Source organism: Primulina eburnea, chromosome 11 (assembly GCF_022965805.1).
Source record: "Primulina eburnea isolate SZY01 chromosome 11, ASM2296580v1, whole genome shotgun sequence".
In the NCBI taxonomy this organism is placed as follows: Eukaryota; Viridiplantae; Streptophyta; class Magnoliopsida; order Lamiales; family Gesneriaceae; genus Primulina; species Primulina eburnea.
In genome coordinates this window covers 2,752,815-2,780,781 of record NC_133111.1, presented here as the reverse complement: position 1 = coordinate 2,780,781, position 27,967 = coordinate 2,752,815, and the positions used below count along the sequence as shown (strand labels likewise).

The window sequence follows — 27,967 nt, the reverse complement described above, 5'->3', positions numbered from 1 at the left end:
AAGAACTGAAAAGCCAATACCACTTTTAAATAGTGCTGACAAAAGAACTGAAAATCCTGATCTAACTCAAATCTCGATCAGGAAAAATCTTGAAACCGAATTTTTCTTACCCGAATTGTCGAGATTTTTCAAATGCTAATCAATGTGGGAAGAGGAAGAGAGAAACTAATGTTCACCCGAAGGAATTCTCAACCCGATCTGATTATTTTTTAATTTTTAAAAAAAATATTACCATATTATATGTTTTTAAAAAAATATTATCATATTATTATCATATTATCATAAATAAATAAATAAATTGGATCCACGTCCATATAGAAATTGACTCACCCATTTAAAAAGGGGGTTAGCTCATTTATGAAGATTTTATGGCTTAAATTGAATGGTTTAACTAATTCATCAAAATCATAAAATAAAAATTCATATAGACAAATATTATAATTAAAATAAAATTATGCAAAATAATAATAAAAGATTTTATCATCATTTTCTCCCTATCAACCTAATTTAAAAACATGAAGAGAATACATTAGTGTTTTCATCCCTATATTTTTCATAATATCATCTTCCTATCTAGTGAGGTCCTAAACTTTTGGGATATCATCACTTTACCCGATGAGATCCGAAACTTTCAGGATCTCGGATATTTGTGTCAGATATGGGATCAGAAGGAAAAAAATCTCAATTCTTGTCGGGACTGAAATTGGGTACGAGAGTTACTGGAAATGTAAGAGCATCTCCAATCGGACATCAATTTGGTGTATTACGCTAAATTGACGTTGAGAAAAGCTCTCCAACCAACACCAAAGTTAACGCTATTTTGAAGATAGAGCTACAGTGTTGCACCAAATTTGGTGCAACACTGTAGCGATAGCGTTAAAGTTTTTTATTTTTTTTAAATTTTTTGTATTTGTTTTCTGCATTACTTTTCCTTCTTTTTTTTTTGATAATTTGTTTATATTTTGTTTTTTGATGTTATTGATTTTTAAAATTTGTAAATTTATGTGTTTGTTGTAAATTTGTAAAGTATTGTACATATTGATTTTATATTATCATACTTGATAATGATAAACTTGTATTTTGTCTAAATAATATTAATTAAAAAAATTTAAAAAAAATAACAACACAATTGAATAGAAACTGAAGTATTGAAAAACACTTTATTAAAACCAGATCACGGTTGAACATTTAGATAGTACAATAACTGACAAACACTAAAATCGTCCGAATAAAAGCCAATGAAATATGAAATTAAACATGATTAGCAAAAATAAATTATCAAATATCACAACACAATACAACAGAAATTAAAACGGGATGATAAGCACGAAAAGATTAAAACTCCGGTAAGTCGGATCCAGACCCTCCAATATCTCCGAAGTATTTTCCATAGTTGGGATTTTCATGTGCACGTTTCCTTTCATCCCTTTCATTCAGAATTCTCAACTGTTCGGCGCGAAAATTTTCACGCAATAAAGGCTCTTGAATAGAGTTGAGATCGATTAGCAAAATTTTGTTTTCTTCTTGAAACCTCGTTAGTTCCAATAGTTGTCGATTTTGTTCTATTTTTGTTTCATTTTATTCCAGTTTTCGTTGAGTTTGTTGCATGCGTTGCATTTGCATTTCATTGATTTGTTCACGACAAACAGTTCCATGTTGTATCATTTCAATAATTTTTTCTTGTCCTGCTCTCATTGATTCAATTGTCTGTGAAAAAAATTCATCTTTCTTCTTTTTTAGCTTTGCTTTCTTCACTCCAAGTGGTCTCTGCGATGAACTACCACCAATATTTTCATCACTGAGATTAAGTTCAAATTGAGATAAACTAGGAGACGCTGATTTGGGAGAATCTGTTGCTTGTGTGTCTGATTGTGGAGAATCGAAAAGTTCAACACTCCTTTGAATTGGATTCCTTGACGGGTTTGAGGAAGCTGTAAATTTCTCCATATCTTTCATAATTGACCATACATGATCAAACTTAAATCCTTTCTTGAAATTATCATCTTGTTTCATTAACTCTTTCGCACGGATCATCTGTATAAAGATGTTAAATTAATTGTAAATAATAAAAAGTAATGATAACATATTCTATTTAATAAAACTCACAATATCCATTTCAGAGGCACCGCTAGGATTGAGTTGTTCGATTTGTTGGATGCATGCTTTTAATTTACTAATTGCCGTCAATATTACCTGCATACGAGATTGCACTGATCTTTTGTTACGTACTTCAGTCATATCGGATGTCCTGGAATTGTTGTAGCTTTCCTCGACACGAGTCCAAAATTGGTTTCGAGATTGATTTATGCCTTTGATAGGATCTTGGGAAATATCAAGATAAACATGACAGAGATGCATATCTTCTTGATAGGAATAAGAAGCACTTCGTGCACTGGAAGCCATTGTAGTGGAAATATGGTTGGTGATAAGTGATATATCTTAGATAGAAAATTGTAGTGGTGAATGTTAATGAATGATGTGATATATATTTATAGAATGAATAATATTAGAAGATAAAAATTGTACGGTTGTGATTCAATGTAATCTAATCGAACGGTGTGTAAGTTGGATTAGATTTCTTGGATAAAAGATAAAGATCGTACGGTTGTGATTGAATGTAATCTAATCGAACGGTGTGTAAGTTGGATTAGATTTCTTAGATAAAAGATAAAGATCGTACGGTTGTGATTGAATGAAATCTAATCGAACGGTGTGTAAGTTGGATTAGATTTCTTGGATAAAAGATAAAGATCGTACGGTTGTGATTGAATGAAATCTAATCCAACGGTGTGTAAGTTGGATTAGATTTCTTGGATAAAATATTACAATGCATGTGACTTCTTAGTGTTATTATATAATATCGCTATGATAAGGTAATGAATTCAATCAATCTACATAATGAATTATCAAAATTTTCATTTCTATCATTCATCGTCCTCTACTTCGGATGATGAATTCGATTCACATCTTGAAACTCAATTTGAGTCTCTTAATGAAACAGAGAACTTATTAGGGATTCTAGCTGCTAATAACACTGTTTTAGCGGCCACATATGTTGAGCAAAATGAATCCGAAGTTAGACATGGCGGATCGATTCCCGGTCATATCGTTATTCAACGTGATCGTGAAATGGCCGATCGTAATCTATTCAACGATTATTTTGCTGAGCATCCAAGATATAATGAAATAATGTTTCGGAGACGTTTTCGGATGTCACGAGGACTTTTTCTTCGTATCGCTGATGCTGTGAAGAATCACGACCATTACTTCACACAACGAGTAGATGGTCTCGGGCGAGTCGGACTTTCAACTAATCAGAAAATTACAGCTGCAATGCGGATGTTGGCATATGGTACACCTGCTGATGCTGCTGATGAATATATAAAGATTGGAGAATCTACCACAATTCAATGCCTTCAACGTTTTTGTCGATCTGTTGTAGAGGTGTTTGCGGAACGATACCTAAGGTCACCTACCCTTTCCGATATTGATAGACTACTACGTATCGGTGAAAAACGTGGATTTCCTGGAATGCTGGGAAGCCTCGATTGCATGCATTGGAAATGGAAAAATTGCCCCACAGCATGGGCAGGACAGTATGCAGGCCGTAGTGGATCTCCGACAATTATCTTGGAAGCAGTCGCTGATTATGATCTTTGGATATGGCATGCATTTTTTGGCATGCCAGGATCTAATAATGACATTAATGTTCTTGAGGCATCAAATCTATTTTCAAATCTTGCACAAGGTATAGCTCCTCCGGCACATTACTTTATTGGTGGAAAAGAGTATCATCAAGGATATTACTTAGCCGATGGCATATATCCGAAATGGTCAACTCTTGTGCAAACAATTCATGATCCACGCGGTCCGAAAAAAAAATATTTTGCAATGAAACAAGAGTCTTGTAGAAAAGATGTTGAACGGGCGTTTGGAGTTCTTCAATCACGATTTGCGATTGTAGCATCTCCGGCACGTGCTTGGCAGAAGAGACACCTACAAGACATAATGACCGCATGTATTATAATGCATAATATGATTATCGAGGATGAACGAGACTTGGATACACCAATCCAAGATGTGATGGAATCACCGCCTCTGAATGTGGAAATTGTTACAAATCAAAACATAAGATTTCAACAATTTCTTGCTCGATTTAAAAAAATTAAAGATAAAGAGGCTCATTTCTCACTACGTGATGCACTAATCGACCATTTGTGGGATTTATATAGTCATTCAGTTAGTTAGAAGTTCGATATTTGTGTTTCATTTCTATTTCATAAGCTTTATTTTAGTATTTTAATGCTTCTTGTTATGGTTGTAATTTAATGTATAATTTAGTTGAAAGCAAGTGGTATGTCTTATAATTCGTTATAAAACTCGGTGGTGCATTTCATTATTCGATTATAATATTATAATTTCAATTAATTGATTCGATGGATGTTATACATATATTTAAAAGACCAATTATAGTTATATATTTTTTAATTTTTCAATTGTATTTAATATATTTCACTATTTAAAATAATAAATTTCAAATTTCAAATTTTTATTTAAATTTTATAATCGCATATTATTATCTATATAAATGAATAACTACTATTAATAATTCAGTAACAAATGAAATTTAATATTAATGTATTTTTAATTAATATGTTACATTTATTTTGTGGAATGAATATTAGTTATAGTAAATAAAATATTAGAGAATATTCCGGGAATATTCTTTTTAGTGTTGAATTTAGAGTTGATGGGTTGGAGATGAATTTTATATTTGGTGTACAAATTACATTATTTTGAAGTTAGTGTTACGCTAAGATAGTGCAATGGGTTGGAGATGGCCTAACTACTTAATACCAACCCTATTTTTAAATTCCTAACAACTGTGGGCCAAGAAAATGACACAGGATATAAGATTTTAGACAAAATATATCTCAAAAGCTAATTCAATAGAAGATGATTATTCAAGTGGTTCATTGGGTAGCCCAACACCTAGTCTCAAAGAGTGCAAATATATTTTTTTTTTGGATAAGGAGTGCAAACACATAATTTTTTGACAAAAACTTAATGCAAACTCTAAATTGGACTTGAATTCTAATTCCGGAGGTTAAAAAACGTGTAAACTTCTTTACCAAGGCTTTCGTAAGTTGTACCTCAAGTCCTTTAATCGTGCGTTTGAAGGATGTTAATTGCTAACACAATCTTAAATTTTGATAAATCGAGGTATCAAGAAAATTCAGAAGAAACCAATTATGTATTTGACTTTAATTTTGATTTAAATTGGGCTGCGCATCTTGGGCCTCACGTGACATTTCACCCGTACGGCCGTACTTCAAGATTCGGGAAAGAACTCACGCGCGCAAAATATCGTACAAAAAATATATAGTTTTTTCATAATAAATATATTGTAAGATGGTTTTACGAATTTTTATTTGTGAAACGGATCAATCTTATCAATATTCACAATAAAAAATAATACTATTAATATAAAAAATAATATTTTTTCATGGATGATCTAAATAAGAGATTTATCTTATAAATATTAACTATGAGATCGTCTCACATGAGTTTTTGTTTTTTTAAAGAGAAAAGTGAAATTTTATAATTAATTATTGACGTAACAAATTCCAGTTGTTTAATGCTTAGGTTTCCACTATGGGCGAATCTAAGACAGCAGATTTTGCGTTATTGATACAACAAAACGTTAAAAACTCTTCCTCGACTAATTGTCTTAATTTCCTTTTTTAAAAAAATTCTTGATTTTCGTAATAAACATAGAAACACATTATGTATATACGGTATGTAAAATTGCGAACGGAAATCATTACATAAAATAAAACCAGGATCCTGGAATCTTTGAGTTTACCCTTTTCGAAATTGATACAGATACAGTTCCCAACTTTAACCCCACAAAAACCCCTTTATAAATCTCACGCTCTTGTATCCATCTTTTTGAAGACGCTTCTTTTTAGCTACTGATTCGTTCTCTTTTACCATGAAAAGGGTCTCTCCCCTCCTCTCTTGTTTGGGTTCGTTCGGGTAACTTTAGTGATCCCATCTTTTAATGCAAGTTTTTTTCTTTTTTCTGTCAGAGTTTGGTGGGTTTTTTTATTCTCCGTGTTTCTTTAAGCTTCTATATGAAGGTTCTGTGATCACTCTTTTATGGGTTTCTTCTTGTTTTCGATTGGCTTCCAGGGATAGCGAGAATGGAACAGTGTAGGCTGTGGTCTGTTAAGCATACGGAGCACAAAAATATTACCAAAAAAATCACCAATCCCCTCAAACATAGCTCAAAAAATTCGATTATTCGATCAGAAGAATTTCTTAAACAGCAAACTTTCAATGGCTGGAGAACTGTCAGGATTTATGTCACCGATCCTGATGCGACAGACTCGTCCGGCGATGAAGAGGATGAGCTTTTCCGAAGGCAGCGTGTCAAGAAATACGTGTCCGAAATCAGAATGGAGACATCGGTTAGTATTAATAAAACTAACTGCAGGAAGAAAAAAGCAGAGACAGACCGTCACGTGCCCAAGCCGAAGCCTAAGAAAGTCAAGGAGGCTCCTGCGTCGACGGTGGCAGCGTCCGGTGGAGTTAGGAAGTTCCGGGGTGTCCGGCAACGGCCGTGGGGAAAGTGGGCTGCTGAAATCAGGGATCCTGCAAGAAAGGTTAGGCTTTGGTTGGGAACATATGATACGGCGGAGGAGGCAGCTATGGTTTACGACAATGCCGCGATAAAGCTCCGTGGACCGGATGCTTTGACCAACTTTGGCACTATTCCCGTGAAGGAGGAGTCGACAGAGATCAATGTGACCTCAGTTTCCGGCTATGATTCAGGTGAAGAGCCATGCAGCCTTCCTTCTCCAATTTCCGTTCTTCATTTCAGAAGCAGCAATATGTGTCGAGTTATTGAACCAAGTTCAGCCCACCCGCTTCAAAGTGAGGTCACAGAATACGAACCGGATGAATTTCTGAATAGTTTATTGAATGAATTCCGTCTTGGTATGGAACAAGTTCATGCAGAGAAGGATCTTCGAGGGAAAACTGGTACAACGGAGTACTATTCTACGAATATCACCCGTCTGGTAAATGAACCGGTTCCTGAAATCGTGTGCAAAGTTGAAACAAGCGTGGAATCGGATCTGCCATGCGATAGCTTGTACAATGAAATTCCATTCTTGAATGAGTTATTCATTTTTCATCCACAAGAGCAAACATTATCGCAGGGGCCACAAAATTTTGGTCATGATCTTACAGTGTCTCCCGATGATTCAAACTTGTGGCCATTGCATGCCGATTTGCGAGAAGCCTATATCGGAGAGTTTAACGATACATTTCAAGATTTCAATGATTCTAGTGATTATGTTTTTGCCGATTCATTGCTCATTCTGTGAGGTTCAAAATTAAACATCTGCCGTTATGTGGCCGGTTTGCTAGTTAATACACCAATTTTGTGTATCGGATTTTTTATTTTTTTTTATGAATTTGAGAGGCATTATTTATTCTAAGTACTATAATGTAATATTTGCATTTAATATATTTTTGGATTTTTAATAGCAACATAAATATAGCCCATATGTTATAAAATAAATCAAATTAATTACAAAAAATTAATTGAAATCTAAAGAAAAAATTTCAAAATAAAGGACTCAGTTTACAAGCACGCAACAAGATACTAGAATATTATTAAGGTTGATGATCAAAAGTAACTAACTTTACTGTCACGGTGAATTTTTAAAATATACCAATAAATACCCTTTTGTTTATTAAGATCCATTTTTATTTTAAAAAAAATTATAAAACATATTTAGTTAATTTTTAACTTATCTATAACTAACACATTCTATCAATTTATCGTAATTTTTTGAATTATTAAATTTATTTATCTATATATTTTTTTTAATTTTTAGCTAATTATATCACTTATAATAGAAAAATATTAAAAGTATTTATTTATATTTATCTATATTATTTTAATTTTTAGATAATTATATAACTGCTAATAGAAAAATATAAATAACATACTTCAATCATTTTACAATTATATAAGTACGTGCAAACAGACACTAATACTATTAAAATTGTATAACTCGATATACAATGAATTTGAAATTAACTTGAATGTTACCAATTCAAACAAATCCAAATATTTAAAATATCTCGATGGGCAAATCCATCTCTCCAAAATAATTCATCACATTCAACGAACCTTAACAATTCACAACATTAAATATTAGTTCTTTGGAAAAAAAATTAATAGTAGTGATATAATTTAATTTTCATTATCACAGTAGATTGGGGGTGCCTATCTCGACTTAAGCAAAAACTTGTGTGAGACGGTCTCACATGTCGTATTTTGTGAGACGAATCTCTTATTTGAGTCATTAATAAAAAAATATTATTTTTTATTGTAAAAATCGGTAGGATTGACCCGTCTCATAAATCAAATTTCATGAGACTATCTCACAATAGACAAAATTCTCGACTCATCTAATACCACTTAATATGTGTTCAATCCCGTTTTGTTGAACAATGGTTATGCGTGTTCTTCTTCCCGCGCTGAAACAACTTGTTAAGAGTTAAAAGTTTCGTATATTACATCGGCTACTTGTGAATTCGGCTACAGATCGAAGATGTCCATATATTTGTTATTGAGGAAAGGTCATACCCGACATTGGATATGCACGACTTATTCATTAAAATCAGAACAAAGGAACAAGAAGTAAAAGAAAACATGAGATTGATTGTATTCCACCACGTATTTCAATCATTGTGTAGGAAAAACATAATGACTCGTGGTTCAAGTCAGTACTTGCCCAGGCCATGTTCTGTTGGGCCCTTTGGTTAACCAACCAACGACAGACAGAATTCTGGGCCAAACACTTAACTTTATCAAAAGTCAGTTTTATCTGACAAACTCTCATGTGAAAAAAAAAAACCTCTCACATTTTGATTTTTTTTTTTTTAAGAAGGGTAGAATTTTAACTTTTTTTAGATTTTTTACAAACAGCAAAACAAAACTTTTAAATGATCAATTTTACGCAAAAATTCGTGTGAGTTGGTCTTACGTGTCATATTTCGTTAGACAGATCTTTTATTTGAGTCATCCATGAAAAAGTATTACTTTTCATACTAAGAGTATTATTTTTTATTGTGTTTATCGGTAGAGTTGACTCATATCACATATAAAGATTAGTGAGACCGTCTCACAAGAGACTTACTCTCAATTTTATGTGTAGATATTTTATCAGATTTAACCTGTGAAAAAATTATTTTGTATTCTAAGAATGGATCGAGTTAACCTGTATAACAGATATTTATTCATGACACAATCACACGAAACACCTACTCAAATAACAACCATGTTCAATTATTTCATACACAAAAAAAATAGCGATGTATTTGAAGAATCGTTGTTTTAATAAAATAAAATGTTGGGAAATTTTCTCTAGAAATCTTAAGCAAATAACAAATAATTATGAACAACAAAAGTTTTTAAGAAAAAATAAAAGAAATAGGACAATTAAACAAGGTCGAGTACTATTTATCGTCTTCTTTGAAAATGAAGTATAATCGTAGGCCATTCAAATTTTGAGTTACTATATATTTTGTATGATCGATTGCAGACTTTTAGCAGAATTTGGACTTTTTAATTTTTTTTTATGACGTCCTCTTACTTGAACTTGCATACGTGCCTAACATCGATAACGGAGGTCGTTTTATTCAAATAAATTATATATTATAATTACAAGGAAGTTTAACTTTGTAGGAATTTTTCATATTAAAATTTTAAATCTACTATTTTTAAATTAATTCCTCACCTGTAAAACTAAGGCAAAATTGAAAAATGGCGTGGAAACGTGTAACCTCAACTTTCAGACATTAGTTGGTTTTAGTTTGAAGGAATTTTGGATAGACATGACAAAGTAGGTATGAGGGACAATTAGACGTGATACATGTCGATTTAATTCGTATTTATAATGAAAGATAATATTTTCGCTATAAAAAGTAATATTTTTTCATAATTCGTTCGAATTTATTAGATATACTCAACTAAAATACAATCAAATAATTAATCGGTTAAATAACAGTTATGCATAGTTTGATACATGAGATAAGAGAGATATTGATAAATAATCCTCCTTATCCCATGTTTGGTATCTTTCTAAAAAGCTCATGATAATATCATGTGCGTTTGATAAATAATTTTTTAGAATGATAAATTATCCCTAATAGAAGTGTGATAATTTTAATTTAATGATAAAATACATTACAAATGACTTAATTACCATCAATTTATAAATGATTTTTTATAAATCTATGCTAGTAGGTAGAAATTAAAATTAAATAAATATTTTATTTATTTTTATATATTATATAATATGATAATTATATAAATGAATTCGAGATAATTATATAAATAATTTTTATAAATCTCAATAAAATTATTAGTATCACTCGATTAACCTTAAAAATTGATATTTGACTTGACTCAAAAAACCAAGGACTCAATTATCATATTATATAATATATAAAATTAGGTAAAAATAAATAAATAATGAAAGTACTATCGGCACATGAACAGATAAAAAATATGAACTCAAGCAACAACTTTGAAATTATAAAATTTATTATGATAAGGTTAATTTTGTCATTACAATCTAATATATAAATTTAATCAGTCTTATTAAAATCATACCAAACATTAAATATAATATTTTACATCTTATTTATCCTTAATTTATCCTTATATTATATATGACATATTTATCCTATCATGTATAACAAACTATGCCTAAAGATCTCAAGCTTAATAATATATATATATATTATAGATATGACATTTGAGATACAAAATAATGAAAATATAATAATATATATTATTTTAAAGAAATCTAAAATTTTAATTTCCCCGCCTACTTTCATTTTCCCGCTTAAACTCCAGATCTTGAAGGCATGGGGCTGTCCTCCGTTTGATCCCATTCCACCTCCATAACCATAGACTCGCCGGCGGACGTCAGTTTTCGCCGTCTAACAGCTGGATCTTCACGAATGGCAGCAAATCAACCACACCTAGTAGACTTTTCCAAAACACAACGCCTGGTTTTCCTCATTGACCTCCAACCCCTACTCTCTTTCCAAAATCAATCGGCCTATATCGCTACTGTAACCTCCGCCGCGTCTCGTTTGCTCCGTTTCCCGCCGCTCTCCAACTCTCTTTTTGCCTACAAATTATTCTTCTCATCCCTGTCTCCTCTCAGATCCGCCGACGTGCTCCCTCGCCACCTCTGCTCTACATCTCTCTCTTTCAAATTCCCTCTTGAAACTTTAGCGTCCCTCTCGATCAACCTAAACTCAGTTCTAACCCTTCTTGATCCGCCAAATTCTCCGGGGAGTCCACTTGTTCTGCATATTAAAAGAGCGCTGCTTCAGCTCGTTCACGACTACGGTTGGGAAAATGAGAGCGAAATTTCCGTAGGTAGGGATAAATCAGTGTTTAGTGAATTTTTTAAAATTCCATCGAATTTGGTTCTGTTTTTTTCTCCGCTAAAATTTCTGCTAGATTCTATAAGTTTTCATGATTCTGAAGAATTATCGGCGAAGTTTGATGGTATATTTTCTGCTGTGAGGGAGGCTTTTTTAAGTAGGGATATGCATGTATGTTGGATTGATGTCAATAGCGATGAACTACAGCTTGAAAACATCAATGATGAGAAATTAGACAACAAATACATGACCCAATCACAAGTTCTTTTGAATTGTATTAGGAAAATGGGGTGGGGATTTTGTTCGACCAATTGGATTGTTTTGGGCTCAGCTTTGTTACCGTTAGGGTTGATTTATCCACAAATTGGGCTACCATTTGATTTCGTGGATTTTGGTGGGACGGATGAGAGCAAATGCGGTGGACAATTGAATCTTGAGATATTGGATACGAAGGGGATGCCTTTAGAGTACAAGTGCTGTGATCTTGAGTTTGTGAAATTGAAGAGTTTGTCTAGTGCTTTTAGAAACAATAATGCATTTGGTAACTTGGAACTCAGGGATTCACAGGGTGAAGACCATGATGAAGACTCTTTTTTGAGTCAGTTTGGTGATGGTAGTCTAAAGTTGTACGTTAAAGCTGTGCTTGGATATCCTGAGCTTAAGAAGATCAGATGCTATTCAGATCATGTTTTTGTGCGCGAGTTCCTTGAAGAGGTGGGAAAAGTTGGAAAGAAATGTAATGGGGACTTTTTTGCAGACAGGGTTCTTGAATCACTGCATAAAGACATGGGTATAGTCAATTATAGTAGTCAGATTCCCACCTGGAAATTTTTTTTGAGCTTTCTCCATACAAACGGTTTCTCGGCTGTTGTCTCCCTCTTGAGTGGCAATGGGCAAACACGCATAGGGAGTCTAAAACCTTTCACAGCTCATTCAGCAATTCTATCCATCTTGGACTGTGATAATGTTTTATCTAACTGTATTAGTCGATCGAAATTGCGAAAGATAGAGGATCGGGTCTGTGGTACTTCTGCTGAAGCCTTACCTGACTCAAATCCTTGTTTTGATTCCCAAATTGAGTCGTCGACATCTGGAAATTATGAAAAATATGCAGTTGGAAAGAGGAAAAAGAAACGAATTCAACTGTATCAGCAGATGACATGGAGTTCCTTCTGCAAGGCAGCATTTGAAGGATCTCAAATGGACTTGTTTGAGGTGTACGCTGCCGGACAATTTGAAAATTCTAAAAAGCTGAAGTTTTTGAAATGCTGGATGAAACAAATTGAGAAGATTGATCCATATTGCTTAACAACATCGCTCCAATCCCAGTCCACGGAGGAATTTTCTGCCTACTGTGTTCCATCTGCAACGGAAGAGGCTATGCTTACTTCAAGCTCAGAGAGTTCAGAATCTTTTTTTAATAATCTTCCAAAGAGAATCCAGCACGGTCTGGAATCTGGAATAGACTTGCATATTCTTGCACAGCGAGTGGTCAGATCATCCATTCATTGGTTGCATCAAAATCGTGCAACTAAGAATGATCATATCGATCAATCACAAATGCAAATTCAGGATGGTTCTTGCAGTGATGCCTTTGACATCAAATTGATGGAGCTTATCCTAAGGGAACCTAAGGAAATGAAAGAGATGCATCAGGAACAAGATTCTCCCTCGAAAGCATCTCAACCCCCTTCTTCATCAGAAAACCTAGTCAGAGAGTATCCTCTTTTTTTCATTATATATTCCTAATTCTAAGAACATCTAAAGTTGCAATTTATCTTTATTTTTATGTGCTTCCTTAACTGTTCAACAGTTATGAACTGCAAATTTTTCTTCGACTGGAGATTATGCGATCAGATGTTTCAGCAATGATAGAGGAATCTCGAAAACAAAAATTGCTGAAACAAATTTGTTCTCTCTTAGAGATCATTCAATATCTTGTGGCAGGAGGTATTCACGGTCCTATTAGCTTATATGATTACGTAGAGAGGAGTATCAAAGCAAGGTAATCGCATCATTTCAAACCTAAAATTCTATATTTTCTTCATTTTCTTCCAAAATGGGTCCAAGCAATTACATGTCATTGAAACGATCATCAGGATTTTGACACTATAGTATAGTATAGGTACTCAGAAGAGCTTGAAGACATCGTGAGAAAGATATACACAAAAATGGATTTCCTGCCATTTGGCGATGAAGATGAAGCACCAAGTCTTTCATTATTCAACAGCGAGGATAGCAATCAATCGTGGAAAGATAAACATGAGAAGCCTGAGGCTTACAGCATTAGTCAATCGGTCTCAGAAGAAGACAAGTACTCAAATTGCGAAGAGAATAAAAAAGAAACAGGTGAAAATGATCATTTCGAAATGCTGAATAAAGCTCGTGAACGGAGGGAAAGGGCTCGAAGATTCTCGTCCTTCACCAGCCGGGTCCAAGATTTGCAAAGAGTCTGGGCTCCAAAACAGCAGCAGAAAATGAAAGATAAGTTGGATTCTCTTCCAAAAAATCAAAAAGAAAGGATTGGCATGAGCCTGGTTCTAGTGTAGTACATGAAACACCATTGACTGGAAACAAACGTGCGGGCACCAGACGAGACAAAGAACAAGAAGATTTGGGAAACTCTTGTTCTGTCTCCAAGGCCTTGTTTCAAGACATATTTCCTGAGGACAAATCAACAGCTTGAAGTTGAGGTGTATTTGATGTATTTAATCTAACATGCCAACATAGTAGTGTTGTATCACTTACCTGTGTAACAATTTATTCCTGTCCTGAATAATAATGTTAATTATAAATTGGTTTTTATACTTCATTACGATCAAAGTAACAAAAGAAATTGATGTAGTTTTTCTTTGTTTTTCGGTTCTCATTGTTCAGCTACTGAAAATATGTTCCTCCTGATTTTCGTTTCTTTAATAATTAACAAGCAATTAAATATCTCCACGTTAATTTCCTCAATTCTAAAGTGGCAAAAAGTAGATCTTATATCATTATCTTATAATCTAAAGATATGAAGAGGAATATTACCCAGATATTCTCTTCATGTTGCATAACCAAATAGAAGTAGAAATCTTACACATTCCAAAATAATCTTAAAGCAGTGAAAATTGATATTTAATTTAATAATATAAAGTTGAGTTCGAAACCCACACAACAAAAACAAGAGCATATTCCATCCATGAAACTTTGGTATATACCCAAAGTTACTGGTGACCAAACAACCTTACGACTCCGAGTGCGGAAATGATGTCACTGATGGCGTCATTTGCATATGCATTTTTGATTGTCTGCGGTCGATGTTTTGCTACTCCCATTGCGTTTTCTTCACCTTTTCCCCCACGTTTTTGGAATTTAGAGATACGACCTAATATAATAAGTGCAATTTTTTATATATATAAAATAGCAATCATTAAAATAAGCCTGAAATAAAAAATTTGTACCTTATTGAGTTTATTAAGATTAAACTAAAAAACTCGATTTTTGTTATGTATAAAATTGAATTTTTAGTTTGATCATATACTAATTAAATCATTTATAATAATCAATTTATTAATAGCTCGTATATCAAAATGAATATCATTCTTTTAAATGAATAATGTTTTGTTTTCTAATATTTCAAACAAATCCTTGATTGATTCGATATCGATATGATAAATCAATACACAATCCACACAATAAGATTATAATAATTCAAGTTAACTCTAAAATATTCGAAATCTTATTAAAATTTTATGTTGGTAATAATGTTGAGTGGGTCTCATGTGAGACTTCTCACAGATCATAATCTGTGAGACAGGTCAATCCTACTCATATTCATAATAGAAAGTACATAAAAAGTAATATTTTTTTATGGATGACCTAAATAAGAGATCTGTCTCACAAATACAACTAGTGAGACCGTTTCACACAAATTTTTACCATATGTTATATATCACGTTCGATTCAGACTTTAAAAGTTCAAGACCGGGGAAGACCCATAGGTAGTAACCTGCGCCCGCACGCGGAGGATCGATATTGCGCGACTAGCATATGCACGCGCCTAATCAGTCACATACTTACCCTTCGTGTTCTCCACCGGTCTTTTTTGTCTCTTCCCACCTGGGCACCTCTCTATTTTTCCTCGTTTCGCGATTTGCTGGCACCCCAGAACCCTAGTTCCCTTTGCGCCCAACGCAGGCGCATTCTGTGCTGCGCAGAGCCACTTTTTCCTTAAGATTTGGAGGTAATTCAATATTCTTTTTGGAATAGTACGATTCGGTATTATGTGGTTTTATATCGATTTTATTATACAATTTTTTTTGTGATTGAAGTTGTGTTATTTCTTGGTAAAGAATTGGATTGTGCTGAATTGACGTGTTTAGTTTTTAGCGTGTTTTGCTGCTTATTTCTGATTCTGTGCATGCGAATACAATTAAAGCCGGAAGAAATTGAAGAATGACGATTTTATACGGTGATCTGTGTTTAAACGTGGTTGATTTTATGTCTGACAGTATTCTTGGGGTTTGATTTAACTTATCTTCGAAACTCTTTTATTCTGCTTTTTATTGGTCGGGGATTTTGATTTTATTTTCTTTGCATTCTTCAAGATTTTCTTGTGTTAATAATTATTGGGGTTTGATTTAACTTATCTTCGAAACTCTTTTATTCTGCTTTTTATTGGTCGGGGATTTGATTTGATTTGATTTTCTTTGCATTCTTCAAGATTTTCTTGTGTTAATAAGACAAACAACAGATGTTTTGTGCTTTTTCTTGAGGGAGGGTGAGGTGAATTTCCATAAAAAATCGCTTTTCTTTTTTTATTTTCTGACAGACGTATGCTGAAGTGTGTTTTGAATTGGACAGACATACATTTGATTGTACATGAGCTTATTGAAGGAAAGGATGATGGATTCTGAAATTTTGTACCCTTCTTTTACAGCCTCTTTGTTTGTACACATATCACTCTTCTCACTTGTTCTCATGCTTAAACACACTTCGTTCTGTCGTGTCTTCTCCTTGAGCAGATTTTTACCTGGTGGTTTGAATGGTAGGATATGGGGATCTCCATCTCTTCTTGCGTCTGCCATCTCAGTTTTGAGTCTGTCATGTAGGGTTTGACCAGTCTGATTTGTTCGATGAGCGTGGTTAGAGGTTACTGTGTCGACCATAGGTAGCGGTTGCTGGCTCCCAAGGTTTTTTTTTTTTAAAAATGTCTTCCCCTTGAGCTGCCTTGGAATCTTATCGCCCTTGGGACTTTGCCATATAGTTTCGGGGCCCTTGAAAAATAAGTCAAAAAAATACTTGGTTCAGTCTTGTCATTTGAACTTGCACACTGCTATGTTGAGTTAATTTGTTATAGAAATCTATGAATTCATATATTCACATTTGTGTGTATCGAGCTTTGACGGACATTGCAATGGAGTTGATGTTCTTGTTTCGAAGCGACTTCACCCTTTTCACTAGATTGAATTTCAATGAAATTGTGTCAGTTTTTATGGAAAACTCTTTTTTGTAATGGATTCTAATGTCTTTAAACAGGATGCCGGTTGGGAATTTTGGTCTGCGACAGCTTTAAAAAAATCTCAGTTAATGTTTTCTGGTCTCTTGTGACTTGCTCAAATCGTATTATCGGCTCTTCAAATGGATCGCCAGGACACTTCAGGTTTTGTTAGTGGCGGTTGCTTCCTCACAAGGGACTTTATAATTTGATAGTTGACTATTAGGTTTTTTTCCCGTTCTTTTCTTATCCCACCCACCGTCTTCTTCTCTCACTTATAATTCAGAAGCCCAGTAAATTATTGTTTTCGTTTTTAATTGAATTTAAGTTGTGTTGGCCAAGCTGCAAGTTCAGTGCATGGATGGTATCCCTGGCTATACCACTCTCCCTTCTGCATCAAAAGATTTGGAACGAGTTTTTCCTCACACGGTTGTCTCTGCTGTACATGTTAATTCGCCTGGTGTGCCAAGTTCTTTATTTTCAGGCGGATCTAAGAGAAAATGTAATGACGTTAATGGACATACAAATTTGAGAGATGGGTCTCCTCTGGCTCTTGGGTTGGGGCTTTCATCAATTTCCTGCACCACCACATCCTCGGGGAAAGAATCGGAAGAGGAGTCTTCTATAGATCTTGGTCTAAGTATTAGCCTCAACACAGGAGATGAAAGGCTACACAATTCGAAGAGGGTTTCCACTGGCACTCTGAATTCATTTGCGACAAGGAAGCCCACTTTAGATCTTCAGCTGAGCCTATCCACCGGACCCTCTAAATCTGACATCACCACTCTCAATCATGGATTAATTTCTCATCCGGGTAATTTTGAGCCACCAGCTGTAACTTCAACAGTCCAACTGGTGGATGAAGGATCAACTTCATCCCGGTGGAGAATTGGTCCTCTTGTTCCCCCATCACAAAATTTTGAGAGTTCTACCCTTTTATACATTGATCATGGTTGTGTGAATCCTAAATCTGTGATACCAAAATTTTCATCATCTACAGTGTCATCAAGCTTAGTGGGCGCTGCTTCTGATCTCCCTAATCAACAACACAAAAAGAGTGTGAAAAGCTGCAGCTTCGAAGGATGCACTAGAGGTGCCAGAGGTGCTTCTGGCCTCTGTATTGCTCATGGAGGTGGCAGGAGGTGTCAGAGGGTCGGGTGTCAAAAGGGAGCTGAAGGCAAGACTGCTTTTTGCAAGGCACATGGAGGTGGTCGCCGCTGCGAGCAACTTGGATGTACCAAAAGTGCTGAAGGCCGCACCGAGTACTGTATTAGTCACGGTGGTGGTAGACGGTGCAGTCATGTGAATTGCAGTCGTGCAGCAAGAGGTAAGTCAGGCTTGTGTATTCGTCATGGGGGCGGCAAAAGGTGCAAGATGGAAAATTGCTCGAAGAGTGCTGAGGGTATATCTGGACTCTGCATATCCCATGGAGGTGGCCGCCGTTGCCAATACCCAGACTGCAAAAAGGGTGCTCAAGGAAGCACCATGTTTTGTAAAGCTCACGGCGGTGGCAGAAGATGCACATCTTTCGGGTGCACAAAAGGTGCAGAAGGTAGCACTCCATACTGTAAAGGCCATGGTGGTGGGAAAAGATGTACATCGCAAGGATGCTCGAAGAGTGTGCATGGGGGAACTTTATTTTGTGTTCGTCATGGTGGGGGCAAGAGATGTGCTATTCTTGAATGTACCAAGAGTGCCAGAGGGCGTACAGATTATTGTGTCGGCCATGGTGGCGGAAAAAGGTGTCAGTTTGAAGGTTGCCCAAAGAGTGCTCAAGGGAGCACAGATTTTTGCAAGGCACATGGTGGAGGAAGACGATGTTCTTGGGGACAGTTGGGTTCAGAGTTTGGTGGTACATGTGTGGTTCCATGCGATAAATTTGCTAGGGGAAAATCTGGCCTGTGTGCTTCCCACAGTGCTCAATGTCCTAACAAACCAATTAAAGAAAGCTTTGGAATGGATTCGACAACTAATGACACACATTCCGCAACATCTACACAAATGAAAGGCATTTCTGCAGCTGGAGACGTTCTTTCTTACCCTTTCACCGTACTCGATCATGCACAGTTGTTCCCTCCACCAAATATGCCGAACCAGAATTTCACCTTTGGAAATGCTTGCTTGAATCATCTCTCTCTTCCCGAGGGCAGGGTTCATGGAGGTAGCCTGATGGCAATGCTTAGGGGTGGTACAAGGAACAATATTCAAGAAATCAGTGGTGGTGTTGAGCCAGGAGAGCCCTATCCTAGAACTCATAGTTGACTGTAAGCATTTTTTCTTGGTTTCAGTCGACTAGTATGCTTTGTGCTTGTATTGATGTCTGGTCGTGGTTGATAACAAATTGTTATTTTTTGTTAGTGTCACAAAATGTACAAGTGTTTGCGTATGTCATAAGTGTCTTAACTCTTAAGTTAATGCGTGGTATTGGGATTTCTACAGTGTCAGATTAAGCTAGGTTTGACTCTGTTATGTGTAGATATTATCTGTATTTGAACCATAGTTTGCTTGATTTGCCGCTGGTCATTCCCTCTGGCTTTCGACCTTTTTATTTAGGTTGTGTGAGATGCACTCGTGGGTTAGTTACTTTGCATGACACCCACATTAGTTTACATAATTCAACTGTATTATACCACCCAATGATCCCTCGGGGGGCAAAAAATTACACCCAATGCTTCTCATTGCATTAGGCATGCGAAACTTATCGTATCTTCGATTGTACAGTCAAATTGTAAATAGTTAAGGGAAAGAACAACAAAATTGGGCAAAGTCAGATTTTTGCAGGAATTCTTCCGCCACTTTTATTTATAATATTCATCAACCAACAAAATCATCATCACAGTATGTAGCTACTAATAGTAACACGTGACAACTAAAGAAAGTCGACAATTGAGAAGTTCGGGGCGGCGTTATCATTAAATAAAATAGAGGAAAAAACACACCGAAAATCATTACAATGTAATGCAAGGGAGTGGTCGTATCCAATGTCATCATCCCTTGTACACTTTCCTGACCTGAATGTTATGGGTGGATTGGAACCGCCAAATCGGCTGCCTGCCACTTTGAACAAGAGCAACCTCATCGCCTTCTTTCACCATTCGCTGATTCTGTAAATTGGCGAAAATTCAGTGTGAGAAGAGAGCCGGTGGTATTTATTGCACAGTAAATAAGAAAATAGACATTTCAGGGAAGCTTGAACCCATTGGAAATCACTAGCTTTTCAGTTTTCCCCATTGGTCGAAGAACGGCAAGATAATGTATGTAGTTATTTGCTTGGCAAAATGTTAGCAGTAGATCATCGACTGGTAGAAACTACTGGGAAGGCCGATACTGATACTATTGAGTGTTCACCTTTAATAAATCTAATGCAGCGGCGAATGACTCCTCAGCATCAGAAGAAAACTCCATGTAAATGGGGCTGACACCCTGGTACAAAGCCAGTCTCTGTTGTACTCGCTTCCTGTCAACAGTTGCATGGCAAAAATCTGTCAACGAAATGGACTAGTCAAGACTAATCATTTTCGACAAGTATAATTTTTCCCAATTAACTAGTCGAATAATCAAATTCAGTTGAGAGTTTATCTTCAGCCACCAAAATGCTATGCATGAATGAACACAATCTCGTATTAATATGTACAATCATTTTTTAAAAGCTGCTGCAATGCAATTGAAATAATATAAATAATACTTACTCATTTGTAAAGGCAAATATAGTGCCTGAAGGCCGATAATGGCTCAGTAAAATGGCCATGAATCCCGTTCTAGTGAAAACAACAATTGAAGTTCCAAGCGTATTTGACATCATTGTTGCGTGAAAAGCAAACATTTCACTCATATGGTTCTGCATATACCCAAATACATGGTAAAATTTGGCTGCATGGAGGAGGATATGCATTGGCATGCATAAAAATCATGCAAAGAACATTGGCTTGGGAATTGCTAAACAAGAATGCACTTACCTTGAAGGCTTGACCTAGATTTGGAGGAGTTTCTGCTCCCACTACAGTAGCTTCAGTTCGCAAGGAGACATTGTGCATTACCTTGACAGCTTTGAGAGGAAACCTTTCATTGAAAGACAAATCCATTCAACAATTTTTTCTTAGTCGAGGTCAATTCATTCACAACAAAAGTTGTGCAAGAAAATATATGATAAAAGGATAGAGATTTAATGTCAAAATAAAGACCAATTTACTTACTTCCCATGAGCAGTTTCTCCAGAAAGCATAACTGCATCTGCACCTTCTTTAACGGCAATGGCAATATCCGAGACCTCTGCTCGGGTAGGTGTGGGATGAACTATCATGCTCTCAAGCATATTTGTGGCCACTATGACGGCTTTTCCCATACTACGACATATCCTGATAATTTCTTCCTGCAGTTGTCATATTTTGCTTTCATGGAAAATTATTTGGAGTCAACCATGTTTGGTAGGGAACTGTAGAAATATTAATGTTTCTTCTGCTCTAACTGGCATAGCAGGTAGAGAGAAGTCATAAGATTACCTGCAACAAAGGGACCTCTTCAATTGGCAATTCTGCACCAAGATCTCCTCTGGCAACCATGGCCTGAGAAAGACGAGAAAAATGACCATGAACTCAATGTATTTGGTAAATGAATACCAGATTAAAAGTAGAGATAACTCAAAAAAGAGAAGTAGCAGTTTGGCTCCAATGGAGTACTGCCTCAACAGCCCACCTGCTGTTCCAGCTGTTTCCCTCTTGCTGACAACAATAGTACGAGTTCTAGTATTCTTTTTCAAATGGATAAATAACAGCTTTTAAGAAAAATATAAACACCAGTCAACACAATAAGTACTAACTAAAACGAATTGAGACTTGATTGTCGGGATTATTCAAAATAAATTGGCTTCTTCAAAATGAGTTTTGATCGTCTCAAATTAAAAGAAATGGAAGTAACAATATTCATCCAACGAATTGATAACATCATTGTGCTAACCCCATCAGAAGCAGTTATTATTGAATGCAGATTTGGGATGGAATCTGCACTTTCAATTTTCACTATGATATGGATGTCTGCACCACAATCTGCATCGTAAAGATTATGAATCTTCAAGTTAAAGACGCATAACTTAATTCATCAGGTACAATTAACTGTTCTGTAGAAGCAAATAAATCGATAAAATTTTATGTTTACCTTTCAGGTAATTCTTCAATTCATGTACCACAGCTGCATCTTTAACAAAAGAAACTGCATAGAAGTCAACTTTATTGTCCACTCCAAATTTTATATCATCCCAGTCTTTTTCTGAAGCAAATAAAGACCAAAAGGTTCTTTCAGAGACTAAGCACATCCTAAAGAAATGTTATTTTGAGCACTTGCTACGTGATTATTTAACTTGATGGGACAAAAAGGCTACGATGTATATTAAAAATATCATTGCTGAGTCAGACCAGTAATGGATGGAAGTGTGGCGCTTTTTCCCCTAACATTAAGATGACGTCGGGATTTAAGTTCTCCTCCATCAACAACTTCACATTTCACAGAATCATTAGTCTTGGATCTTACCAAGAATGACATCATGCCACCTAAAAAGCCAAGAGGTAGTCAATAGAGAAGCAAACGTAAAAGCAACATCAAAATATACTGAGACTAAAATTTCGGTACGAGCAAGTGCACAAAACTGCGGGAGTGAATTTCTTTAGTAAGTAAATCGACCGAGGAAGAGCTCAAAAGTTCAATTTTGTGATGTACAAATTCCCATTCGTAGGCTTCGGTGAAGTTATATGACCTTGATTATAAATCAATAAGTTTGGCCAACATCATAATTAATCAACAAAGTCCAAAAGAACCAAATCGATTTTGCATCTGGAATAACAGTTCAAATCTTTCTGTTGAGTAAGTAAGTTGATCAGTCATTAACCAAAAGGAAAGAAAAGTTATAGCATCGTACCATCAACAAGAAGTATGTCCCCTACTTCTACATCATTTACAAAATCATCATAGTTAACACTGACAGAGTCTGCCGATCCCACTCCACTTCTAATTGTGAAAGTGAATTCCTGACCAGAATTCAATTCGATTGGCTGAGGTAAATCGCCACTCCTAACCTCAGGACCCTTAAAAAAAACCAAATACCAAAAGCAGAAACATCAGATGATAATGCACAACACTTAAGCATGTAAAATAGAGATAAATGGACACGCCTTGCAGAACATTACTTCTGGATATAATTCTAAATGGAAATGTCAAATTCACCATAAATATAATGATGTTTTTCAAACCTATGACATCCTTTATCGACAAATGTTTCCATCAACGATATAACTGCAAGTGTGATTAACTTGGCTGAAGTTTTAACTAAAGGACCATTTTGTCAACCCAGTTAATTCATGCGTGCCAAAAGAAGAAAGACTTGCCTTGGTGTCAAGCATGATGGCAATAACATTGTCCTTTGCTTGGGCATTATATTCCTTGACCAAATCGATGACCTTCTGATGAGATGCATGGTCTCCATGGGACATGTTGAGACGAGCAACATTCATTCCAGCCTCTGCCAGCTTCCATATCATTTCTCTGGTGTTGGTAGAGGGACCGATAGTGCAAACAATCTTTGTCTTGCGCCTGACTATAGGCTTAGACCACATACCCTCTGGTAAGCTGTCAAGTTGCTGAATTCCTTGTAGATACTCATTTTGCTGCTCCTCTGCCTGATCAACAGACAAGCAACAAGAAATATGCATCAATAATAGAAGTCGCTGTACTTAATTTTCTCTCACACGCAGATAGGAGTCCATATCATTCAGTAAAAGATAAACAAATACAAACGCAGTCATTCACCCCCAAAACACACACAACGACCAAAGAAATCAGCGAAAAAATGAAAACACGAAACCTTGGCAGCATCTTCAGGGGACACTTTAATGGCTTCCGTCTGGACACCAGCGGATGCCCTGATCCGCTCGCTGAAGTGGACAACCCCACGGCGGCTACTACTCTTCTCGGCTCGAGCCAAAGCCTCCGACATGAAACCAACATTTGGCTTCAGCTTCAGCTCCAGCTTCTTGGATCGGATTTCAAGTGATCCAGAGCCAGGATTCGGCGAAAATGAGCCATGCATTGACTGCGCCGACACCGCTGTATTCATCGCCAAAATCACGATACAACAAGAGAGAGAGAGTGATCAGCGGAGATGAATGCAGAGAGATATAGGTGACAACTTGGGAGAGATTTTGCAGAAATCGACAACAAAATTGGAGTTTGCGAGGCGGCCTTCGTTTGTATCGCTTCGCTTTACGGGAGAAAGTTGGGCCTATGTTGCTTTCAGGCCAACAGCTAACCACTAAACGACGTCGCGTTTTGAGCTTCAGCTTTGGGAGCTGCTATTGCCTGCGGGCTAGACCACAGAGTAAATACGTTCAAGCATGTTAGATAATAATGGAACTTCATTTATTTGCATCTTTGATTTCGGCATCCTCGGAAATAACATCATCATGGATACGAATCAAATCGAATTGTCTTAAACATATGCAGGTTATGGAATGCTGTAACCAGTGACAACCATTTGTGGTTGTGAAAGAGCTTACAAGCTACATTATTATTATTTTTTTTTTTTTTTTTTTGTAATTTTGACGTGGATTTTGTAATCACGTTGAAATTAAGATTAATATTGATACTTCTATAAGAACCCAGGTCACACATGACTTGGAGTACTAAATAAATGGCTCAAATCAGAGTCAATATACAGAGTATCTTATTCAGCAATCGGGCATGGGGACACCCAGGATATTTTCTTCCCAAGCTCTCATGCAATCTCCCAGAAACTTCTATACGGACTATCTCGAGAAGCGCACTGCACTCGAGTATATTGATATGGACAATCTTATCTGTCAGAACAACGCGGGTTTGACATGTTAGATAAGCCATCAGAAGCGCAAGGTATGGGCAGCTGCCCTTCTATACTTATCAGGTGGGCACTAGAGGTGTAAACGAACCGAACACGTTCACTAACTTTTCGAGCCGGTTCGAATAATATTTGGCTCGAATTCGAAAACTCGAACATGTTCGAATATTTTTCGAATCGAATTCGAGCTAAAATTATATTGTTCGATTGTTTGCGAACTGTTCGCGAACCTTAGCATTATATTTAAAAAATAAATAAAATATTATTGAGTATATATATATATATATATATTATATATATATATATATATATATATATTAATGCACTATGAGGCTCAAATTAATTATAAAAGTCCAAGCCCATTATATTAATTATAAAAGCCCAAGCCCACTATACACTCTCCAAAAAAATCTATAAATAAGAGAGTATTTTCATTATTCAAGGAAGATTTTTTTTTGGATACTTAAACTCTCAATTACGATCTAGGAGTTATTTCCTGACTTGAGTGTCGGAGTGTCTACCCCGGCGCCTCTGACATTTTGTTTGTGACGCAGGTGATAGCCCACAAATATTTCTCTCCATCAGTTACTTGGAAGACCCGATTACGAACCAGTAGAGTAGTTCGGATAATTATAATTTTTTGATACATCAATATATATATATATATATGAAAAGTTCGAATCGAATTCGAACTCGAGCCTCAGTTCGAATCGAGTTCGAATCGAAAATAATAAAAGTTCGAATTTCGAACGAGCTTCGAATATGTTTATTCGGATTCGAGCTCGAGCTTGAATACTGAAAATTTCTTAAAATTTGATTCGATTCGATTCGTTTACAGACCTAGTGAGCACTGAAAACAAGGTAATAATGAGATCTCCTCCTATAAACAGAAGATACATTTCTCATTTACAAGGTCTGGAATTTTGTATTTTCGAGTATTCTCATATATTCTCACATATATTGTCCTTATCTTCAACATGCTGACTTAAGCATCAGAGTGAATACGTCGGACACTCTTCTAGCGCCCATTCACGAGTTCTTTTCTTTGTTTTCAAGTCCTAGTTGAAGCCATTATTCTTGCTCAAATTTCCTAACACAAAATTATCCTCATCATCCGATGGATTGCCCAAGTATCTCATACCCGATTCACCTGGATATCATCGTATATAGATTGGAAAAACACTTTCAAAAGAGCATACATAAGTGCATTGCAACATCAGTAGTTTTAGATATCTTGTTGGGTTCTACAATAGGTCATTATATTATACGCAATGCTTTCAAAAGAGCATACATAGGTACATATTATCAGTAGTATTAGATATCTTGTTGGATTCTACAATATGTCATTATATTATACCCACCATCTATTAATATGACCAAAGATTAAACCTTATTTCATGGAATTCATGATAATCACCTTTTTTTAAAAGAAAAGTCCCGAGAAAGATAAGTTGATCCACAATTATATTTAATCTTTCACTCTTTCATTTTCTCTTGGTTCTTTCCCATGGACGTGGTTATGAGAAGAACTGTATTTGAAGCGGATCGAGTTGTGGTTCAATTGTTTTCAGAAATAGCAACAAGTGCTCCAATACTTCGGGAGTGAGTCTCATGTGAGACCGTCTCACGGATCTTAATTCGTGAGATGGGTCAACCCTACCCATATTCACAATAAAAAGTAATAATCTTAGCATAAAAAATAATACTTTTTTCATAAATGATCCAAATAAGATATCCATCTCACAAATACGACCCGTAAGATCGTCTAACATAAATTTTTGCCATACTTCAGATATAACCTCTATCGACACGACAGGTGAAAACCCTTAAATTCTTAGACATATCTTCATTGTAAGGCAATCTCTAGTCGTGCTTTGAATTCTTAGCAACATAGAATCATGGTTATGTGTCAGCTTCCTAGTAAACTGCAAAAAAAATGGGGAACAGAAAATATTTTTTAAAAAAATATCGTTTTTTTCAGGTGTCACCTTTATGTGTGTTTACTTTGATTAGAGGATACATCTATCACAGAACGATTTACAATGTCCTAGGCAACTGCAAAAAAACCGTGGAATAGAAAACCATGTGAAATGAGCCATATATTTTCGTCAGTGTTCTAAAAAATCTGCTTAAGTCTGCAGCTCGACAAAAACCCCCCGCTTCGGGGAAAAGTAGAAAAAAGAGTTTAAAATGTAGTTTGACTGAATTAAGCGTAATTAAGATATTTAATTAAGTATACTTAAACACAATTAATCACATCTATTTATTTTTACATTTTTTTATTTTGAAAGTTCGTCTTTTTATTTTAAAATAATAAATTAAGTTTATAATTTAGATATTTATTTTTTAATTTTAATTATGATTAAGCATATCTATTAATGATTTGACAAATATTTAGCATTTTTTATGTGGTCTAGTTGGAAAAACAAATAAAGATCGCAAATTTTAGATTTTTATGCTTTTATAAATATGAGAATTAATGCATCAATCTTAAATTTATGTATTATTTTATCTATTTATTGGTTTGAGATAATTACAAATACACTAAAAAAACGTTTTTTTTACGCTTACGCCTGTGCTAATCTCGATTAAGATTCGAACTCGACATCCGCGCTTCAGAACGCTTCACGCTTTTTAGAACCTTGATTTTTGTCTATGGTATGTTTGTTCACTTTTATGTGTTAAGCATGTCTGAAAATTTCTTGATTAGATGAGACACTCTATTATTTTCTAACTGCAATCAAGTGCCACCGAAACAAAAAGAACTCAAGTTAACCAAAGCCAATTTTCTCATGACTTTGGCGGATTGTGGAGTATAGACCAAGATAACATTTGGAACCTCCTAAAGAAACCAAAAACACACTGTGATTAAAAAAAATAGGCCAAGATGTCATATATTTTTAAAATGTAAATGGACACAATTAGTTAATGTTTTCGAATAAATTCATGTTAATATGTAAATATATCGACTAAGTCAGCTTTAATTGTCATTATAATAACAATTTGTTGTGTTAAATCCATTAATTTTGTCTAAATTGTTCTTAGGAACTATGAAACTGTTATCATACATCGTTCAATAGTAATATTTTGAGTTTCTCGGAAACAGTATTTATTTGAACTTAATTTTTAACGATATAATTTTGTTT

General features: G+C 35.3%; 4 protein-coding genes across 5 annotated transcripts; 3 read left to right on the top strand and 1 right to left on the bottom strand.

Annotated features, from left to right (window-relative positions):
* Positions 1 to 6,111: 6,111 nt before the first annotated feature.
* LOC140805053 (ethylene-responsive transcription factor CRF4-like) lies at positions 6,112 to 7,484 on the top strand. Its single transcript, XM_073161238.1, has one exon. The coding sequence runs from the start codon at positions 6,207 to 6,209 to the stop codon at positions 7,392 to 7,394; it is 1,188 nt and encodes a 395-aa protein (XP_073017339.1). The 5' UTR covers positions 6,112 to 6,206; the 3' UTR covers positions 7,395 to 7,484.
* A 3,454-nt stretch (positions 7,485 to 10,938) lies between these two features.
* LOC140805277 (uncharacterized) lies at positions 10,939 to 14,288 on the top strand. Of its 2 annotated transcripts, none has more exons than XM_073161531.1 (3): positions 10,939 to 13,205; positions 13,301 to 13,492; positions 13,613 to 14,288. In XM_073161531.1, exons 1-3 carry the CDS (start codon positions 11,053 to 11,055, stop codon positions 14,034 to 14,036), a joined length of 2,769 nt encoding a protein of 922 aa, XP_073017632.1. In that variant the 5' UTR covers positions 10,939 to 11,052; the 3' UTR covers positions 14,037 to 14,288. The 2 variants fall into 2 exon arrangements, with proteins under 2 accessions (XP_073017632.1, XP_073017633.1); XM_073161532.1 differs by having other exon boundaries at positions 13,608 to 13,791.
* A 1,187-nt stretch (positions 14,289 to 15,475) lies between these two features.
* LOC140804822 (uncharacterized) lies at positions 15,476 to 19,472 on the top strand. The gene is made up of 2 exons (XM_073160970.1): positions 15,476 to 15,709; positions 17,005 to 19,472. Exon 2 carries the CDS (start codon positions 17,321 to 17,323, stop codon positions 19,223 to 19,225), a length of 1,905 nt encoding a protein of 634 aa, XP_073017071.1. The 5' UTR covers positions 15,476 to 15,709; positions 17,005 to 17,320; the 3' UTR covers positions 19,226 to 19,472.
* A 257-nt stretch (positions 19,473 to 19,729) lies between these two features.
* LOC140804823 (plastidial pyruvate kinase 2-like) lies at positions 19,730 to 24,308 on the bottom strand. The gene is made up of 12 exons (XM_073160971.1): positions 23,814 to 24,308; positions 23,338 to 23,628; positions 22,872 to 23,037; positions 22,372 to 22,506; positions 22,115 to 22,225; positions 21,917 to 22,005; positions 21,463 to 21,525; positions 21,157 to 21,332; positions 20,920 to 21,022; positions 20,653 to 20,801; positions 20,312 to 20,420; positions 19,730 to 20,067 (listed from the first exon to the last, which is right to left on the bottom strand). The coding sequence occupies exons 1-12, from the start codon at positions 24,063 to 24,065 to the stop codon at positions 19,951 to 19,953; spliced, it is 1,761 nt and encodes a 586-aa protein (XP_073017072.1). The 5' UTR covers positions 24,066 to 24,308; the 3' UTR covers positions 19,730 to 19,950.
* Between the last annotated feature and the right edge of the window lie 3,659 nt (positions 24,309 to 27,967).